The sequence below is a fragment of the Macaca thibetana genome, chromosome 14, assembly GCF_024542745.1.
Source record: "Macaca thibetana thibetana isolate TM-01 chromosome 14, ASM2454274v1, whole genome shotgun sequence".
Classification (NCBI taxonomy): Eukaryota; Metazoa; Chordata; class Mammalia; order Primates; family Cercopithecidae; genus Macaca; species Macaca thibetana.
In genome coordinates, this window is record NC_065591.1 from 2,451,821 (window position 1) to 2,470,855 (window position 19,035).

The 19,035-nt window shown below is 51.8% G+C and overlaps 1 protein-coding gene across 3 annotated transcripts in view; it reads left to right on the forward strand.

Moving 5' to 3' along the window:
• Positions 1 to 19,035, forward strand: part of KCNQ1 (potassium voltage-gated channel subfamily Q member 1) — a 403,706-nt gene that overhangs the window by 136,899 nt on the left and 247,772 nt on the right. For 2 of the 3 annotated variants that reach the window (XM_050758291.1, XM_050758292.1), the window contains exons 7-10: positions 2,730 to 2,840; positions 4,230 to 4,325; positions 6,579 to 6,701; positions 7,772 to 7,913. In XM_050758291.1, coding sequence (XP_050614248.1) covers positions 2,730 to 2,840; positions 4,230 to 4,325; positions 6,579 to 6,701; positions 7,772 to 7,913 — 472 coding nt within the window. The remainder of the gene's footprint in view (positions 1 to 2,729; positions 2,841 to 4,229; positions 4,326 to 6,578; positions 6,702 to 7,771; positions 7,914 to 19,035) is intronic. The other variant, XM_050758293.1, reaches the window with a different exon arrangement.

Here is a 19,035-nt window from a genome sequence, read left to right on the forward strand (position 1 = left end):
TTTGCCTGGGGAAGCAGACTCAGCCCTGTCCTGGACGTAGCCCTCCAACCCTGCTTCTCGTACCTGGCCCCCACCTGGGGCACTGCTCTGCCACACCCCACCACCCCCGCTTTCTTCGGCCTAATCTTGTCCTTCGGGGCCCAGTGCTAGGAGGATGTCCAGGTGGGGTGGGACTTGGGCCTGCGCTGGGCTGCTTCTCAAGTCTCAGGCTGCACATGCCAGCCAGGCGGACGGTGCTGAGAGGGGTCCTTCTGCAGAGCAGAGGCAGAGCCAGGAGTGGAGGGGTGAGCACTGCCTCAGAGCATCAGCAGGGGCTGTGCAGGCCCAGGCACAGGTTTGAGGGATGAATAGGAGGAATCAGCATGTTCATACTGAAGGAGTGAGTGTCCCCCCAAGAAATCTGGGTTAGACAGACTCTGGAGCCCTCTTGTTACTTGTCCAGGCCAGGGGCCCTCTGAGCTTAAGGCCAGGATAGGCCAGGGTCCCCGCTCTGCCCAGGCCCTTCTAGGCCCATTAATGGGCCACCCGTGTGTGCTTTCTTGGACTTGCTGTAGACTTGGTAAATAGTGGATGTGCTGGGCCCCCAGGCTCTGAGCCTCTTTGGGCTGAGAGCTCACCAGGTGGGAGTTGCTCCCCAGGGCAGGACTGGCACAGGGTCTCCGATGCCCCGCCCAATTTGCAGCCCTGTGTCTGCCTCTGCAACTCCCCACCCCAGTGCACGTGGCCCCTCTGGGGAACTTAGCAGCAGCCCAGCCTGTGCATGTGGGTGCAGGCCCTCTGGGGAAGACACCCTGCAGACGAGGGCCTCGGGCTCCCCCAGGGTCCCCCTCTGCCAGCCACTGTCAGCCTCACCCGTGGCCTGGCTGCACCCTGCAGGGACATGGCTGCACTCTGTGCCTGCGCTGTGCGTTCAAGGTGTCTGCACCTCAGTGTCTGCACCTGAGAGTGTCAGGCTCGGACATGGGGACCAGCTCCCTTTTTACATGACCTTGTCACCTGTGTGATGCACGTGTGTGTACTGACTGGGTCATTGTATGTTTCAGTGTGTACATGTGTGCACACATGTGCATGTGTGGAGCGTCCCATCTCTGCATGAGGCATGTTTGTGGGTGCGCGCCCACGCACACAGAGCCGGGTGGCCCACAGAAAGGGCCTGGCAGTAAACAGCTTCCTGTGCACATTGTGTGTATGGCGGGGGCATGGGTGCATATGGGTGTCTCTTAAGAACAGCGGCACTGCAGGGAGAGCTCCGTGTGCAGTTGCAGGAGATAACCTGCGAGCAGCCTCTGCGGCAGCATCCTGACCATAAGCGAACGTGCGGTCAGAGCATTAGCAGGGCAGGGGCCTGGGTGACGGCCAGGGCTCAGCAGAGGCCAGTCCTGCCCTGCGGCCTGATGGCGGTGGCTGGCATTTGTCAGTGTTCGTTAATGTGCTCATCAGCACAGCCTGGTTTCCCGTAATGTGGCCCCTTCTGCTGCCTGAGCCTCCAAGCCTCCTGCTCTGGCAGTTCTGGGCAGTCACATGAGCCATGGGCACCTGCTTCTCCACGTGTGCGCCTGTGCGCGCCTGCCCGGCGGTGGTCACGGGGATTCTCCCCACCCTCCCTCCTCCTCAGTGGCCGGTGGAAACCATGGGGTGGCCCAGGGACCCTGGTCTCGTGGGGGCTCAGGTGGGCCAGGAATTGTTCTTGCCTTCCATCAGAGTGTGTTAAACAGGCCTCAGGCCTTCCTGCCATCAGCGCTGGGCCCATAGGGCTGAGAATCCAATGGGGGTCTCCATGTGGTTCCCAGCTAGGGCATTCCTGGGCCTGCAAGCAGTCCAGAAGCCCCAAGTGAGTAAATGCTGGGCTAATAGCTGAGTATGGTGCCCAGAGCAGGGCTGCAAAGACCTCCCTCAGCCACAGCCATGGTCTGGGTCACCATGCCAGCTGTCCAGGTGAGCCCGGGCATGAGCCTGTGTGTCTACAGGGTGAGCTGTGCCTCAGGGCCACTCTGGGTCTCCTTGTTGGGCTCAGCGCCAGCTCCTGAAGAACCCAGCAGGCAGCCCGCACAGGCCGGGCCCAGCCAGGGTGGGCTCCTAAGTCCTGCAGGATGACATTTCCAGGCTCAGGCTGGAAGCCCCAGGAAGCAAACCTCAGATGCCAGCAGGAGGCACGGGTGGGGGGAGCCTCCTATTGTCCCACCACACGTCCTGTTCGGATGGCTCTCCCACCAAGAAGGCTTGAGCTGCATCTTGTACTCTCAGAAAAGAGGAAAATAAAACATCTGGTGCCCTGGAGTGGCGTCAGGAAGCAGCGCGTCATCCCAGCCCCTGCTCTTTGTCGACGACCGGCCTCAGTGGAAGCTCCCGGTCTCCTGGGGGCCGGCACACAGCAATGTCGGTGGTCCAGGGGCCCAGCCTCCTGGGGACAGGCAGGCAGATGAGGCAGCAGGTGCGGGGTGAGCTCTCAGGCCCACGTTCCCAGCCAGCAGGCCCGGGCCTTTGTGGGTGCTGGGCTCCTTGCATGTGCTGGTGGGACATGCCTTGTGTGTGACGCCGAGAGCCTGGGAGACACGCGCCATCCCGCGGCTCTGTTCCTGGTGCTTTCGCCGAGTCACACGGGGTCGTCCTGGTGGTCAGGGTCTCTCATCGGCCTCTCCGCTCATCAGAGTGGTGGGTTTGGGTTAGGCAGGTGGCCCTTCCAAGGCTCCAGTCCCATCCGTGGCTGACCACTGTCCCTCTTCCTGCAGGTCACAGTCACCACCATTGGCTATGGGGACAAGGTGCCCCAGACGTGGGTCGGGAAGACCATTGCCTCCTGCTTCTCTGTCTTTGCCATCTCCTTCTTTGCGCTCCCAGCGGTAGGTGCTCCATGGTGTGTTTTCCCAGCTCCTCGGACAGCTGGGGCCCTGGGGTGGCTGCACGCCCTCCCTCTGAGCAGACCCGCTTATGTTCAGAACCAAGAAGGTGCTTCCCTGCTAGAAGGTGCTATACTCCAGAGCTCCACCTGCCCTCCCTGGGGCCCTGGATGCAGACTTCCTGTTTGCAGTCCCCACTGGGGTCCTTGCAGGCAGTGTGGGAGGCAGCCTGGAGTGGCTGTGCATGGACACAGTGTGGGACAGGCCTGCTTACTCAGCCCTGGGGGGTGGGCAGTGCTGCTGCCGCACCCCATGGAGGCAGAATCTTGTGCCTGGAGAGAGCACTTCCATGCTGTGGCTGGCCGGGGAGGGGGTTTGTTCCATGGCCTTTCCAGAAACCACAGATTGTTAGGTGATGTGTCTAGTTCCCAGTGCCCGTATGTGGGTGTATGTGTGTTATGTGTGTATGTGCATATGTGTTTATGCTGTGTGTGTATAATTTTATGTTACTGGTATACTATGGGTATGTGTATATGTATCGCATGGGTGTGTATTGTACCGTATATGTGCGTGCATACTGTGTATACGTATTGTATGTGCATATGTTGTATTTAGTATGTGTGGTGTGTTGTGTGCACATGTATGCATTATACATGTATATTAGTATGTTTGCATATGTGTATGTATCTGCGTTTCACAGGTATATATACTATACATCTATGTGCTGTGTATGTGTGTGTGCACATGACATATAGACATGTTTGTGTTTGTGTGTTTGTTAGTGTACATTAGTGTGTTAGTGTTTGTGTGTTAGTGTTTGTTAGTGTTTGTGTGTGTGTGTGTTTGTTAGTGCGTTAGTGTGTGTGTGTTAGTGCGTGTGTTTGTTAGTGTGTGTTAGTGTGCATATCTATTGTGTGTGCGTGTGCGTCACATATGCATATGGACCACGTGATCCCCTCTGTAGACCAGGAGTTCTCTAGCTTCTGGGTGGGTCCTTTGCATCCCATCAGCCATCCTTGGGCAGGGCGGCAGCAGTGGTGACTGAGAAGGGCCGACTTCTCACTTGCGACCCCCATCCCAGTGGTATGACCCCTTCCTGGGTGCATACAGATGGGCCAGCCCACCTGGCCCCCAGAATGGTCCCTGGGAATGGGTTAGAGAGGCTCTAGCCCCGCCCCATGGGACTGGGCCCCTTGCTGGGGCCTGGGGTATAAGTTCTGCCCCCCATGCTGGCCCAGGACAAGCAGGCTGGGCCCGAGGTGGGACTTGGGGAACTTCCAGCACTGACCATGCCTGGCCTTCCCACAACTGTGACTGGTAACCATGTCCTGAGGCTGCACCCAGCTGGCAGTGGCCTGTGTGGACGGGACCCTCCTGTCCATTCCTTCCCAGGGGATTCTCGGCTCGGGGTTTGCCCTGAAGGTGCAGCAAAAGCAGAGGCAGAAGCACTTCAACCGGCAGATCCCGGCGGCAGCCTCACTCATTCAGGTGCGGTACCTGCAAGGCCCTAGTCACTGACATTTTGGTCACTGTTATTGTTGCGTCCAGCCCTCATGGCCACCTGTCGGAACCACCATTGGCCCCTGTGTCCGCCTGGCTGGCCTGTGGGGCATACCCTGCTTGTGGAAGCCTTGGCTTCTCTGGTGATGGGGTGAGCATGGGGCGCTGGAGCCTGTCTTCCTCCAAAGCCACTCCCATCAAGGGCCATACCCTGTGGGCTGGAGAGGAGGCACGGCCATGGCCATGCCAGGAGTGGACGTGGTTGGCTCTGAGGCTCCCTTGCGCTCCCATTCTCCCTCCCATTGCACAACAACCTGAGGGCTGAGTCTGGGAGTGGCGGAGCCAGGTGATTGTCCCCAAGGGAGGTAGGACCCAGCTGTGCAGTTGGTGCCTTCTGGAGGGCCTGGCATCCCTCAGGGCTCGGGAGGCCCTGGTGCCTGGAGGTGAGGGCTGGCGATGGACGGCATGGGCCTCCCTCTGGGCTCACAAGGCCAGTGGGCAGGGAAAGGCAGAGCCCTGGAGCATCATGGGCAGGAAGGTCCTGGAGGTGGGTGGGAGGCAGGCAGTACCAAGCTCTGGGACGCTGGGCTCTGGCTCTGTCACTCCAGGCTCTCCAGGACCCACCACAGAATGGGACTGCCCTGTTAACATAAGCAAGGACTTAGCACAGAAGCCACTTGAGAATTGCATCCCTGTGGGTCTCTCTTGTTGGCCACCGCAGGGCCAGGGCTGCCCTGAGGAACAGCTGCTGAGGGGCCCGGAGGGTGGGCATTGCTAGGTTGAATGACAAGTGCCCGCTAGGGATAGGGCCTCTGCCCAGTACATTGGCTGGGAGCAGTGTCAGCTCCTCTGGGCACACTGGGCCTGATGTCCCCCAGGAAGGCCCAGGGCCTGGGCAGCCCCTGCTGGCTGGGATGCCCCCTGCAGGCCTCCTGAGCTTGCTGCCCCAGGCAAGGCCCAGGCTATCAGGGGCAAGTCGCAGTCCTGCCAGGCTCCTGGCTCAGCTATCGGGGGGCTGTGAGCTCCCACCCTCAGCCTGACTTCACAGTTTCTCCTTCCCAGGATACCGTAAATCAGGCCCATAAACCCACCTTGGTCCCAGCGTGAGCATGCTGGCCACCCACACCCAGCAGGGGACCACATTGGATTCCTAGTCCCACTCCCTGGGAACCACAGGTCCTGTGAAAGGGGGCTCCCTCGGAAGCTGCACACACTGTGGGAGGACTGGAGTGGGGGCCCCAGGTGACAGGCCTGCACAGGAGCAGGGCAGGGGTTGTGGGGTTTGCCAGGGTTGGGGGACCACGTGGAGTGCTCGTCCTGTATGTGTGATGCTCGGGCCTTGGAAGTCTGGGCTTGTGCCCTTGCCTGCCTGTCCCTGGGTGCTGGGTGGGAGTGAGGGCTGCAGGTGCCCCTCGCCAGCTGCTGTGTCTATCTGGGACTATCACCCAGGAGCCCACCAGTGTGGGGACACATTCTCCACTTGGCCCTCTCTCAGGCTCATGTGGCCAGTGATGACAAGGCCACTAGGATGTGTCCTCATACAAGGCCCTGGGAGCCCCTCCTGCCCACCTGGACGCTGCACAACTTCCCCCCGCCAAGTCCCCTACCGATAGTGTCCCCTCCTCCCACTGTTCCCATGTGGTGCTGCCATAGGGTCTCTCTGAAATGCTGGCTTCAGAGCTGCACCCATGTGCCATCAGAGGCTCCCCCAACTGCAAGGTGGCACTCACAGGCCTCTAGGAGAGACCTCACCTCCTGTCAGCCCAAGGGACCCTGCCTCTCCCTGCCCCCTGTTCAGTACCTGCAGGTCCCGGACGACCTCTCTTTCTCAGCCCTTCCTTACTGTGTGGCCGCTGGTTGCCTATTTCTGCATTGGTCTCCTATGCACGCTGTGCACCCTGGCACCCGGGGACGATGTGCGACCTGCCCACCTTTGCGAGTCTTGCCTTTGGCTCAAGGCTGGCTCAGGGCCGGTAAAGCCCTTTGTGGTGTCCCAGCTGTGGGTAACAGTTGGCCCAGGCAGCGGTGAGCTGCCTGGTACAGCAAGGGACCAAGCCAGGTTGCCTGGGCAGAGGGTCTGGGAGCTGGGACCACGTCAAGCCTGTGACTCTGAGGTCCCAGACCCTGCCACCCAGAGGGGAGGGGGTCCGGCCTGGGGAACGGGAGGGAGAGCTGTAGCTTCCATAAGGGCCCCCACTGGGTGGCTCAGCAGGTGACAGCCTCTCCCCCGACCGACCTCAGACCGCATGGAGGTGCTATGCTGCCGAGAACCCCGACTCCTCCACCTGGAAGATCTATGTCCGGAAGCCCTCCCGGAGCCACGCTCTGCTGTCACCCAGCCCCAAACCCAAGAAGTCTGTGGTGGTGAGTAGCCCACCTGCCACCAGGGCAGGGCCTTCTTGCTAGCAGGTGGGGGGGCCGTGGGGGCCGCGGCACAAGGCTGGGATCTCACCATGCATTTGACCTGGTGCGGCCTATGTCAGGGTGTCAGCATCGTTCGGGACACTGAGCTATACACCCGATGCTAGGTTCCTGCTATCCCAATGTCCCCCAACTTGGGGGTATGTAGGATCGGTCATTCCAGGGTCAGGGCATGAGACCTCCAGAGATAGAGCTCTGGGAGCAGGACGCGCTGGAAAGAAGGCTCTTCAGAGGGCCTTGGGGTTGGGCTTGCCATGTGGGGCGCAGTGGGTGGTGAGCAGTGGGCAGTGGGAGGGGAGCAGCAGGGGAGGGAGGTGATGCAGGGGTGTAGCGAAGGGGGTCTGGAGGTCACAGGGCAGTGGAGTTTGGCAGGTGCCAGGCAGAAGTCTTGTGACGTGGCTGGGGTCATAAGAGGGGTTGGGGCTGATGCTGGCATGGTTCCGCTTCCTGGCCTGTGCCCACACCCTCTGTGGAGAGACCTGGCATTCCCAGTTTCCAGCTGCCAGTGGAGCCTCCGTGCCGACTGTTCCCTGTGCTGGAATGTTCCCCCAGATTTCCGCACAGCCTGCTCCCTGACTTCAGGCGCCCTCTTCATGCCCTGCTGGCCCCTAGCCTGTTCCCCCCATATGCATTCACCCCTACTGGTCACAGCTCCCATTACCACTTCCACTGGCACCATCTTGTATGTCTGTCTGCTTCCTGCTGTCCTGTTAGCGAGGCCATGAGCTCACAGGGCAGCACCAGGGCCAAGCCCCCCATGTGACCCCCAGCAGCCCTGCCCTGTCTCTGTGTGAGGACTCTGGAGCTGGCCCCAGGCCTCAGGTCCCTGTCCAGGTGTATGTGATGTCGCTGTCCAGGTGTATGTGATGTCGCTGTCCAGGTGTATGTGATGTCGCTGTCCAGGTGTATGTGATGGGGGCTGGGCTCAGGGCAGCTGCACAGGCACTTTGGGGCCAGCGTAAGGCCTGGCAGATGATGTCCAGGAACCGCTAATCTATTGTCTGTTTTTTTAGATAAAGAAAAAAAAGTTCAAGCTGGACAAAGACAATGGGGTGAGTCCCGGAGAGAAGATGCTCACAGTCCCCCATATCACGTGCGACCCCCCAGAAGAGCGGAGGCTGGACCACTTCTCTGTTGACGGCTATGACAGTTCTGGTGAGAACCCCTCAAGCAGGTGTGGGCCGCAGGGCTGGGAAGGTCACTGCCTTTTTTGGGAGCCCGAGCAAGCCAATGAGTTTCTCCCTTGGGCTGGGGTCTCTGATAACGAGGTATGAACAGACAGAGAGTGGAGCTTCTAGAAACTTCTGTAAACCTTCCAGCCACCTTCCCCTCAGAGTCTTCCCAAGGAGGGGCTGGCCACACCTTCTGATGCGAGAGGAAGCCTGGGCAGGTGACGGGATGGGTCAGCTCTGTCCGGCCGTGCTGAGGGAAGGCTATATTCCTGATTCCAGCTGCCTGGCTTCCTCCCAGCTGAGCCCACGGGCTGTGGTTGGAAAGTGTCTGGGGTGACCTCTGGGCCCACTGGCAGGGAGACCAGAGGTAAGGGGTCTGGGGATGGGGCTCTGGAGGAGAAGCACCAGGCCTGGGTAAAACATGGGGGGTCTGATGGGACAGGCCGTTCTCATGCAGCCTGGAGGCCACGAGTCTGTACGTGATGGTGTGGCTCGGACCTGCGTCCCTCCTCTCACCCCTGCAGCAGGGGCTGGGATGAAGCTACCTTCTGCAGCACCTGATAATTGGATGGCAGACCTGTCTAGGGTTTAGATGCCCTCCATCCCAAGTAAGGGGTTTTACCCATGCTAACTCGTAAGCATGGCTCTTTGACAGACGTGGAGAGCGAGGCCCTGGAGGCTGGGCTCGTGTGCTCCAGCCACATGGCAGGGACACAGCAGTGCCTGGTTGTGGCCCCCATATGCCTCCTGCCAACTTCTGCTGTTCCCAGAAGTGCAGTTGGCTGAGCACACACACAGCAGGTAACCTGTGGTGATGCCAGAGCATCAGTGCTTGGTCTCCCCACACTGCTCCAGGGCAGACCTGGCCTCCTGGCTGCTTCAGGAGGCACACGTGATGCATCCATCATCTTGGGACCAGTTTTGAGACAAACCTCCTATAGGACAGGACCATGAACTGGCCAGCTCTACAGAGTGTGAGGGGCTGGAGACCTCATGCTCCCTGGCCACAGATGCCCTTGAGAGTTAGGAGAGGTGGAAGGGACCCCGCTTCTCCCTGGGAGCTCCAACTTCTCTCGCATATGACTTCAATGCCCACTTCTGGGGACTGTGATCCCAAACTGCCAAATTCTCTAGCAGCTCTCTTAAAACCAAATGTGAAGGATTCTGGCTTTTTCTGACCTCTGAGCCCAGTGTGGGGTATTTGAGATAGCTGTGCTGCCACCAGGACAGGGGCGTGCCCCTTGTCTTCCCAGGAGAAAACACAGTGAAGCCTGTTTGCTCCCCAGTACCTTGTGCAAAGGTGCCATCTGTGGCCCTGCTCGCTGCTTCCTCTGAGGCAGACACAGTGGTGACTGTGTTCTGATACAAAGATGGCACTTGCTGGCTGCTGCACTGTAGCACCAAGGCAGGGGCCCTGGCAAACGTTTGCAGAAGCCCCTGTCCCAGGGTACGGTCCCCCTGGGGGGAAAGGGGCACCTGTTTTGAAAACACTTGGTTGTCATAGTGCCAGAAAGAAGCACTAGTTCAGGCCCACGCGAAACAGTGGCCTTGCCCTCCCAGCATGGGAGAGCCCTCATTTTCCAGGTGGTGGGGGGAGCACAGCATTTGAAGCCCACTCCCCTTTGACCACTTGCTGTTGTCCAGACAGACATCACGCACTTGGGCCTTGCATTGGTTCCTGCTCACCTTGTTTCTGCTCACCTGGTTTCTGCCCCTTGAAGTCTCAGACCCCTTCTTCCATGACTCCAAGGCATGTCCCTCTAAGGAGGCTTGACCCCACCCTGGAGGGACTGCTCCCCACTCTCCCTGCCTTCCATGCCCCGTGGGAGGACTCCATGTGGCCCAGTCCCTTGGAAACTTGACCCCACTGTTCTGGACTCTGGGCTATTGGAAGCCAGGCCCTGACTCAGTTGTGCCAAGTGGCCAGGGTTCCATGCCTGGCAGAGGAGGTGGGTCATCCACCTTGCCCTCCCATCCAGGTCATATGATCCATTCCCTCCTCAGCAGCTGTCCCTTTACCCTTTGGTCACTTCTGTATCCATCCCTCCCCTCTCAGACCTCTTCCCAGTGCCTGGGACCAACCCGAATGTTCCAGCTTACCAGCAGTTGTAAGGATGCTGTCACATCTTATGCATGGCAGAAAGGGGAGAAACCCACACTGTTCACAACCCTTTGTGCTCGCAGACACCAGCCCAGCCCGCCAAGCTCCAGTTTATTCAGGATGGCTCACCTGCATCCCCCCATCCTTGGCAGGAGGCCGGGTGGTGTTCCCTGCCCCTTGGGGCTTTCCTGGGCATCCACTGTGGAAGTCACCAGGCAAGACCAAGTCCAGGCACCCGCTCCACTGGGCACCAGGCTCCCCGGGGCCTTAGATGCCATCAGGATTTGGCTGGGACCCGGCCACATCTCTGAGCCCCTGGGATGTGCTCCCGCCTGCCCGCTGGAGCCGGCACAAAGGGCGATTGTGCCAACCAGTGCCCAGTGCCCCCACAGCTCTGGATTCAGGGCTGGGACCATTGTCTCCATGCAAATGGGGGCTTTCTGCGCATGCTAACGGGCAGGTGGGTGTGGCCGGGGGCTGGGGACGCAGCCTATGTGCGGCCTGGAGAAGCATCGCTTGCTGCTTGCTGAATGCGGGGCAGCCCGAGTCGATGCCATCCATTCAGCCTGGTTAGTGTTATGAAGTCATTAGTGCTGTCTGCGGAATGTTAATGAGGGGCGAGTGCGGAGAAAGTCAGGCGCCTTTTGTGGAATGCTCCTCCACGGAGAAGGTTTTTCTTTCCTGCTGGACTTTTTTCTTTCCTAACTTGATAAGTCAGCCCAGGCTGGAGCCACCAGATTTCTGGAGCCTGAGCTGTCAGCCTGGCCCCCAGGGACCTAGAGCAGCCCCTGATACTCCTGAGTCCCCTTTGCCCAGAAGGCTCTTGGAGAGTCCTGGCATGGGGAGAAGGGCATGCGGATCCCAGGGCAGATGCCACCCCTGGGGAAGCCCCACAGCCCCACTCCCTCAAGGAGGGTATGAACAGCCACACTGATCCCCCACAAAGGCCAACCCAGGCCTCAACCTTGCCTGACTGTGCTTTCTGTTGTGTGAACCCGCAGATTAGGCAGAAGTCCCCTTGACCCTGCCTCAGGGCTCCTAGCTGTCTGCGCCACCCACCTGCACACAGGCCCCTGCAGCTTGTGCTCTAGCTGGTGCTGTGCAGTGTTGGCCCCATTTATAGATGGAGAAACGGAAGGACAGGGCCATGTGGGCAACTCCTGAGGACACCTGTGTGTCCTGACACCCCACTGAGCCTGCCAAGAGGCACATGCAGGTATGGCAGTGGCAGACCTCAGGGGAGGGAGGCTGGGAAGGAAGAAGGTCCCTCACGGTGGCATCAGAACACAGACTAACCTGCAGCAAAAATGGGCTGCGTGGTCCCTGCAGAGCAGCCTCACTAAGGGGAGGAACCAGCCCTCATCCCATCAGGAAGGGCCTGCTGCCATTCCTCCAACCTTCTGACCTGGGTAGAAAGGGAGGGGAATGTCAGCAGCCGCCCAGCCCGAGAGCCAGAGCGCAGCAGGGGCTGGCCAGCCTAACCCTAGGGTCTTTGCAGTGAAGTGTCACAGACTGCTCATGAAGGATGCATGGGGACCCAACCTCATGCCGCTTGGCTTGGCAGTGTTGAAGGGACTGGGGACCTGCGAGGATGCGGTGGCCATTGTCCATGCCTAGCCTGGGGAGCCTGACACTCACAGCCCGGCTGCTGCTGCCTTGGGGGTCCTGAAGATCCTCTGTATGCTTGCGGGGTGGGGGCAGACACAGGCAGCCTCCTGCCCAGGGGATCCAAGCAGGCACAGGCCATCCACATCTGCAGGTCAGAAGAGGCCTGGGCTGGAGCCACATACTGGCCATCCTGCCTCGCTGTCCCTGTCTCAGAGCCACTGTGTTCACTCTGCCTGGAACTGTCTTTCCTGGATCCCAGAAGTCCTGAAGGAGCCACCTCCATCCTGCGCTGACTACCCCGCCCCTCCTCCACTCTAGTTGTCTCCACAGCCAGGTCACCATTGACCAGGTTGTCCAGTCCCCTCCTCAAAGGGGAGTGGCCCTTTGTTTTTCACCACTGACCCTTCCCGAGCTGGTACCATACGTAACCCATGGGTACACGATATCGTGGGTACACGATAAAAATACAGGGCTGTGCCACCAGGGTTTTGTCTTGACAAAGGGGCTGGAGGTGGGTTGTCAAGAGCAGGGCTGGCCGGAGGTGGCCTCCTGAACACCCGAGTCCCTAGGAGGGCAGAGGAGACTTCCCCAAATTCACTGGTCCTGGAGGCCGCCTCAGAGGCCTTTTGCTGCTCAGAGAACACTGGGCTGGAAGGTCGGGGTCTGTGACGTAGGATCAGGTAGCACGCACGTGTCCACCGGCCTGGAGGTCATTCTGAAGGGCTTCTGGGGAGGTGTCTTCAAAGCTGTGCCTGTGTATGTCACCACGTGTTTGTCAGGTGACCTGGGATGATTGTGTGGTTTCCCATTTGTGAAGTGGGGCAGCGTGCTGGAGGAGCATGCATCACATACCCAGAGGTCCCCAGTGTGGCCTGGGGTCTCATCCTTCACACTCGTGTGTGTGCTTTTTGGAAGCATGCGTCATGGAACAGCCTAACTTCTCACTTCTACGCTTGTGAGCCTAGTTCTCACAGGGTCAGGCTATAGCCTCCTCCTGCTCCCAGCTTGACATCCTCAGCCCAACACACCAAGCCTGGCCTTTCACCCACTCCTCCATTCAAGCTGTGTGTTCTGATTGTACATTTTTGGTGGCTGCTGCAGGATTAAATCCTGAATGCTTTGCCAATTGAGATCAAAAGTCACCCCAACTCCTCTGGAACCTCACTGGGACCTCAAGGTGCTCCAGATCGTACTGTCTCCTGCCGTTTCCTGGGCCTTTGTTGCCCAGTGTTTTGGTTTTGTCTTTTAAACAATCCTCTTTTTGTTGATGCTGCATACATCTAGATATTTACTCACAGACTTGCAGTTTTCTGTCTCACTGTTTGGATTTAATTTCCTTTTTTCCTGAAGTCTGTGATTCCTTCAGTGAAGGTAAACTCTCAGTTTCTGGTTGTCTGAAATATTTTTACTTTGCTTTTATTCTTGGATGATGATTTCGTTGGGGGGAAAGTTACAGGTTAATGTGTACATTTTGTCTGAAGACTCTGGAGCTATAACACCGCAGTCTCCTAGCTTCTGTGGCTCATCAGGCTAATTGATTTTCCTTTGTAAGTGACCCTACCTCTAGTGACTTCAGAAACCTTCCTTTTGACTTTAGTGTTCAGAAATTTCACTGTACTGTACCAAGGTGGTGGATTATTTTTATTTATCGTGCCTACAATTTGTTGTGATTCCTGAATCTGAGGATTTATGTCTTTCGTCAACTGTGGAAAGTCAGTACCATTATGTTGTAGAATATTGCCTCCCCTAATGCTTCTGATCTTTTCCAGAAACTTCTATTTGACCATCTCATTGTCTTCCTCAGCTATCTCATAGATTTTCTATCTCTGTCTCCCTCTGCTTCATTCACAGAATTTTCCATGCAGTTTCTAACTCTTGAGATGTTTCTGTTCCACTGCTTTATCCACCCACTGAGACTTTCAGTTACATATTTTTTCCATTCCTATAAATCCTTGTATGTGGGTTTAATTTGCTTTATTTTAGCATCTTGTACCTTTCTCATATTTTAAACTACAACTTTAAATCTTTAGGTCATTTGAACCTGTGTATTTTGTACGCTCTATCATGTCATTTCATCATCTGCAGTTCTTGGAGAATCTAATTCTGTTCACTGTAGTTTTTCCTGACTCTTGCTCATGATGGCTCATTTCATTGTGGGTGTGCAATTTAGATCATGAGTTTGTGTGGTGGATGTTTTTGTTTGTGGGGTTCCTATGTATCCTGTATAAGGTACATGCCTCTGGAGAAGCTGTACTTTTGCTTGTACAGGGTGACTGAGTGAACCAATCCAGGACCTTCATGATACATGTTTTAGAAATGGGATCTTCTAGACAACCTATGCAGTGTAAACAGAAACCCCAGTCTCCTGTGAGAGCAAGTCTAAGTTACATATATTGAGAGGAGAGTTTTATTTTATAAAGTAAAACTGTCTTTATTTGCAGAAGACATGGTTATCTATGTAGAAAATCTGATGAATATACAAGATGACCACAATGACTAATATATGAGTTTAGTAAGGTGGCAGATACAAGATTAATATGAAAAATCAATTCCATTCATATATTCTTGCAGCAAATAACCAGAAATTGGAATTTTTAAAATACAGGCATGTCTCATTCTTATTGACTGCACTTTGGTTGCACTTTGCTGATAATGCATTTTTTACAAATTGAAGGTTTGTGGCAACCCTGCTCAAGTTGAAGCCAGTATTCATTTACCATTTCAATAATCCTAGGGCCCTTAAGAATTATGCTAAATCTACTCTGCTTATGCTCTATAACGGAACAACAAAGCCTGATGACAGTACATCTGTTGACAACATGGTTTACTGAATATGTTGAGCCCATTTTTGAGACCTACTGCTCAGACAAAAAGATTCCTCTCAAAATGTTACTGCTCAATGACAGTGCACCTGGTCATCCAAGACCTCTGATGGAGATGTACAAGAAGATTAATGTTGTTCTTATGCCTGCTAACACAACATCCATTCTGCAGCCCATAATCAAGGAGTAATTCCAACTTCGAAGTCTTATTATTTAAGAAATGCATTTTATAAGGCTATAGCGGTCATAGAGAGTGATTGCTTTGATGAATCTGGCCAAAGTAAATTGAAAACACTTTAGAAAAGAATCACCATTCTAGATGAAATTGAGAACATTAGTGATTCATGGAAGAAGGTAAAAATATCAACATTAACAGGAATTGGGAAAAAGTTGATTTCAACCCTCTTGGATGACTGTGAGGGGTTGAAGATTTCAGTGGAGGAAGTAACTGCTGATGTGAAAACTGCAAGAGAACTAGAATTAGAAGTGGAGCCTGAAGATGTGGCTGAAATATCATTAGTTATTAGAGAAATGCAAATGAAAGACACCATGAAATACCAGTACCCAATTATTATATTGTATAAAATTAGGGAGATGGATGATACCAAGTGTTGGTGAAGATGTGTCGGAGGTGGAACTCTCACATGCTCCTGGTGAGAATGCAAAGTCCAAAGCGATGCAACCATTTGGGAAACAGTTCAGCAGTTTCTTAATGTGTTAAATATATACCTACCATATTCCACAGCCATTCTATTCTTAGGTATTTATCCAGGAGAAATAAGATCATATGCATGCCACCATTTGTACATGGAATATTCATAGCAGCTTTATAAAAACTGGAAACCCAAAACTGGAGGCAACCCAAATGCCCATCATTTGAATAGATTTTTTTCAAAGTTGTGGTATATTCCTACAATGGAATACTACTCAGAAATACAAAGGAATGAACCATTGATACACCTACAATATGGATAAATTGCAACATAATTATGGTGAGTGAAAGAAGCCAGACCAAAAAAAAAAAAAAGAGTACATGGTATCTCATTTATGTAAAAATCTACAAAATGACCACTAATATAGAGTGGCAAAAATGTCAGTGGTTATCAGTGGTTACCTGGGGGTCAGGGGTAGTGGCAGGAGGGAAAAGGACAAAAGGGCACAAAAAAACTTTTGGGGCAGTGGATATGTTCATTATCATAATCATGGCAATGGTTTCATCGTGTGTCAAAAGTTACCAAATTGCACACTTTAAACATATGCAAGTTATGTCAATTATACCTCAATAAAGCTGTTTATAATAAATATGTAATATAAATACATAATATATATTTTGCATAGCAAAAAAATACTGAAAATACTTTTTTACTGATAACCTAAAGAAACCAGTTGCCACTCACCTATAGGCATGGGGCTAATTTAATTGCTATATAAAAATGCTCTTGGCCAGGCTGCGGTAGCTCACGCCTGTCCCAGCACTTTGGGAGGCCGAGGTGGGCAGATCACAAGGTCAGGAGATCAAGACCATCCTGGCTAACACGGTGAAACCCCATCTCTACTAAAAAATTACAAAAAATTAGCCAGGAGTGGTGGCGGGTGCCTGTAGTCCCAGCTACTTGGGAGGCTGAGGCAGGAGAATGGCGTGAACCCTGGAGGCAGAGCTTGCAGTGAGCCAAGATCATGCCACTGCACTCCAGACTGGGAGAGAGAGAGAGAGAGACTCCATCTCAAAAAATTTAAAAAAAAAAAAATGCTCTTGTAAATAAAGATAAAAGTTAAACAGTTCACAGAAAAGGAAATACCAATGATTCTTAAGAATGAAAATATGCCAGATGACTTCAATTATGACAGAAATGCAAATTAAAGCAATGGGGTTTTTGAAACTTATCTGATTATTAAATATCAAAGAGTTTGATAACACTCTATGGGTATGTGTAACGGGAAACTCTCAGTCATTGATGTTGGAAAAATAAATTGATACAAACCTCTGTGGAGATAAATAAGGCAATCTCAATCAAAATTAAAGATGCATATGCCTTTGAATCATTCTAGAAATTTATTCTACACGTATCTTACACATTTGCAAAATAATCCATCATTAGGATATTGATTTCTGCAATTGTTAAATAGCAAATAATTGCAAACCACCAACATGCCCATCAGTGGAGGTCTGCTTCAAGTAGCATATCTCTATTAAACAGTCATCAAAACTGTGAAGCTGCACTCTCATCACTGGTGCAGGCCATCCCTGATATCTGATCCTAGAAATAACAGTACATCTTTCAGAAGAGTATGAAATCTGCCATTATGTGGGAGCAAATACAATGGTTTACAAAACAAAGTTTTATCTGCCTTGTTCTGTGTCTTGGAACTGTTTGAAGAACATTGGGATTATCTTTTCTGTAAAGGTTAAATAGAACCGAGTTGTAAAACCATCTGGGCCTGATACATGTTTTATAGGACATCTTTAGTAATTTCTTTTTAGTCTGTTTTATGATAAGTTGTTATATATTAGTTTATTGCATCTTTTGGAGTGATTTATTCACTCCTATTTAATTTCCTCAAGTGTTTCAATTGTGTTGCCACTCGGTAGCAACTAATTTTTTCCTTTAGTGATTTTATGGTCTCTATCATCTCTTTGTTTTTCTTTTCCTTTATGCCTGAACTTTTGTAGTTTTTCTCCTTTTTTCTTAAGCACATGAGAAATTTATCTATTTTATTTATATTATCAGAAAACTATCTTTGTACTCTTTGTTATCTATTTCATTAATCTAAGCTTTTATAGCTGTTAATTCCCTTTTCTTGGCTAACTCTGTTTTCTTTTACTTAAGAGTCATAGTTCATTTATTTGAAGTTCTTCTACTAAAGGCAGTTTTAAAGGCTATAAATTTTCCTCTGATTGCAGCTTTAGCTGTGACACATAGATCTGATTATGAAATATGTTCCTTTTCATTGCTTTCTTGATAGTTTTTATTTTGTGTTTTGATTTTTCTCTTTAGAGTTCTTTTAATGTCTTCTTAATTTTTAAGCAGTAAATTTTTATCACTGTTATTTATTTCTAATTTAGTAGGCTTACAGTGAAAGGATGTAGCCCATGAAGTCTCCACTTTTTTTTAATGAAGATTTTGTGTCCAAGTATGTAAATAAGACCATTATTTTTGTAAATGCTCCTCAGACCTCAGAAAATATTTTCTGTATTTGTAGGACACAAAGTTTTATTTGTATACATGGACAGCTAAAATGTATATTGAGATGGATTGTGTGTGTATATATATATACATATATATATATATGTTTATTCATTGCCTCATTTAGGTCTGCTCTGCCCTTAGTTTAAAAAAAAAAAAAAAAAAAAAAAACCTAATACATCTGCCAAATTCTGATACAGGAAAATTAAATCCTTCCTGTACAATTATGTTTCTAAAACTTGAGTGGCGGGTTTCATGGAGTGGTTTGGAGCATAGCCTATATGGCCAACCTTCTTAGGGCCATAGCCCAGCTCTGCCATTTTCTTACGTGGCCCTAAGCAAGCTACTGCATTCTCTGTGCCTCAGTTTCCACATCTGTGAAATCAGGATCCTAACTGTGCCTGCTCCCAGGACTCCTGTCTTGACTGAGTGAGTTAGAACATGTAAGTGCTCACCCAGGGCCCATATGCAGCAAACAGTCTTGTGTCTATGTCTACTGCCAAATTGGCCCCAGGCTCTATCAACACCAGATCAGCTCTGCTCTCCTTCCAAACACTTGTACCACAAATCTAGGGGCTATTCTTACTTTTAGTGTCCTTAATATTGTATTACTTTCTAATATTCACTTTAACTTTACAGATGAGTAGAATGGAATAGATGTGTTTCAGTACGGAACTTTTTTCTTATGTTTGCTTGGGCTCCCCTCCTCTCTGTTACCTATGTTGATAATCTAGGATTTGTTGTCTAACATTTTTCCTGATGTTCACATAATATTCAATAAAATAAAATACATGTGACATAATGAAGGCATTATCATTGTTTTCCAAACTCATGGGATCATATCATACCTGGTTTCTGCATCTTGTTTTTCTCAATCAGTAAAATAGTAAAAATGTCCCTAAGGCTGCTGGAACAATTTTATTTTGATTTAATTCTATCTCTAATTGAATTTTATTTCTATTTCAATTCTATTCTAAAATTTATAATCTCTGCTTAATTTCCTTTGGTGTACGTATTCTGTGATGTTCTCTATTGCTTAAAATTCATTTTGTTTCTGAACATAGGTTCTTGAACCTGTTTCTATGTACAGAACTTTTATTTCTATGTGATAAATTTCCAGAATGTATTAGTTTGCTAGGGCTGCCATAATAAAAATACCACAGGCTGGGTGGCTTAGACGGCAGACATTTATTTCTCACAATTCTGGAGGATAGAAGTCTGAGATCAAGGTGTCAGCAAGGTTGCTTTCCCTGAGGCCTCTCTCCTTGCCTTGCAGATGGCTGCCTTCTTCCTGTGTCATCACATGGTCGTTGCTCTGTGCACTTGCACCCCGGTGTTTCTCTGTGTGTCCAAATATCCTTTTCTTTAAGGGCACCCGTCACATTGGAT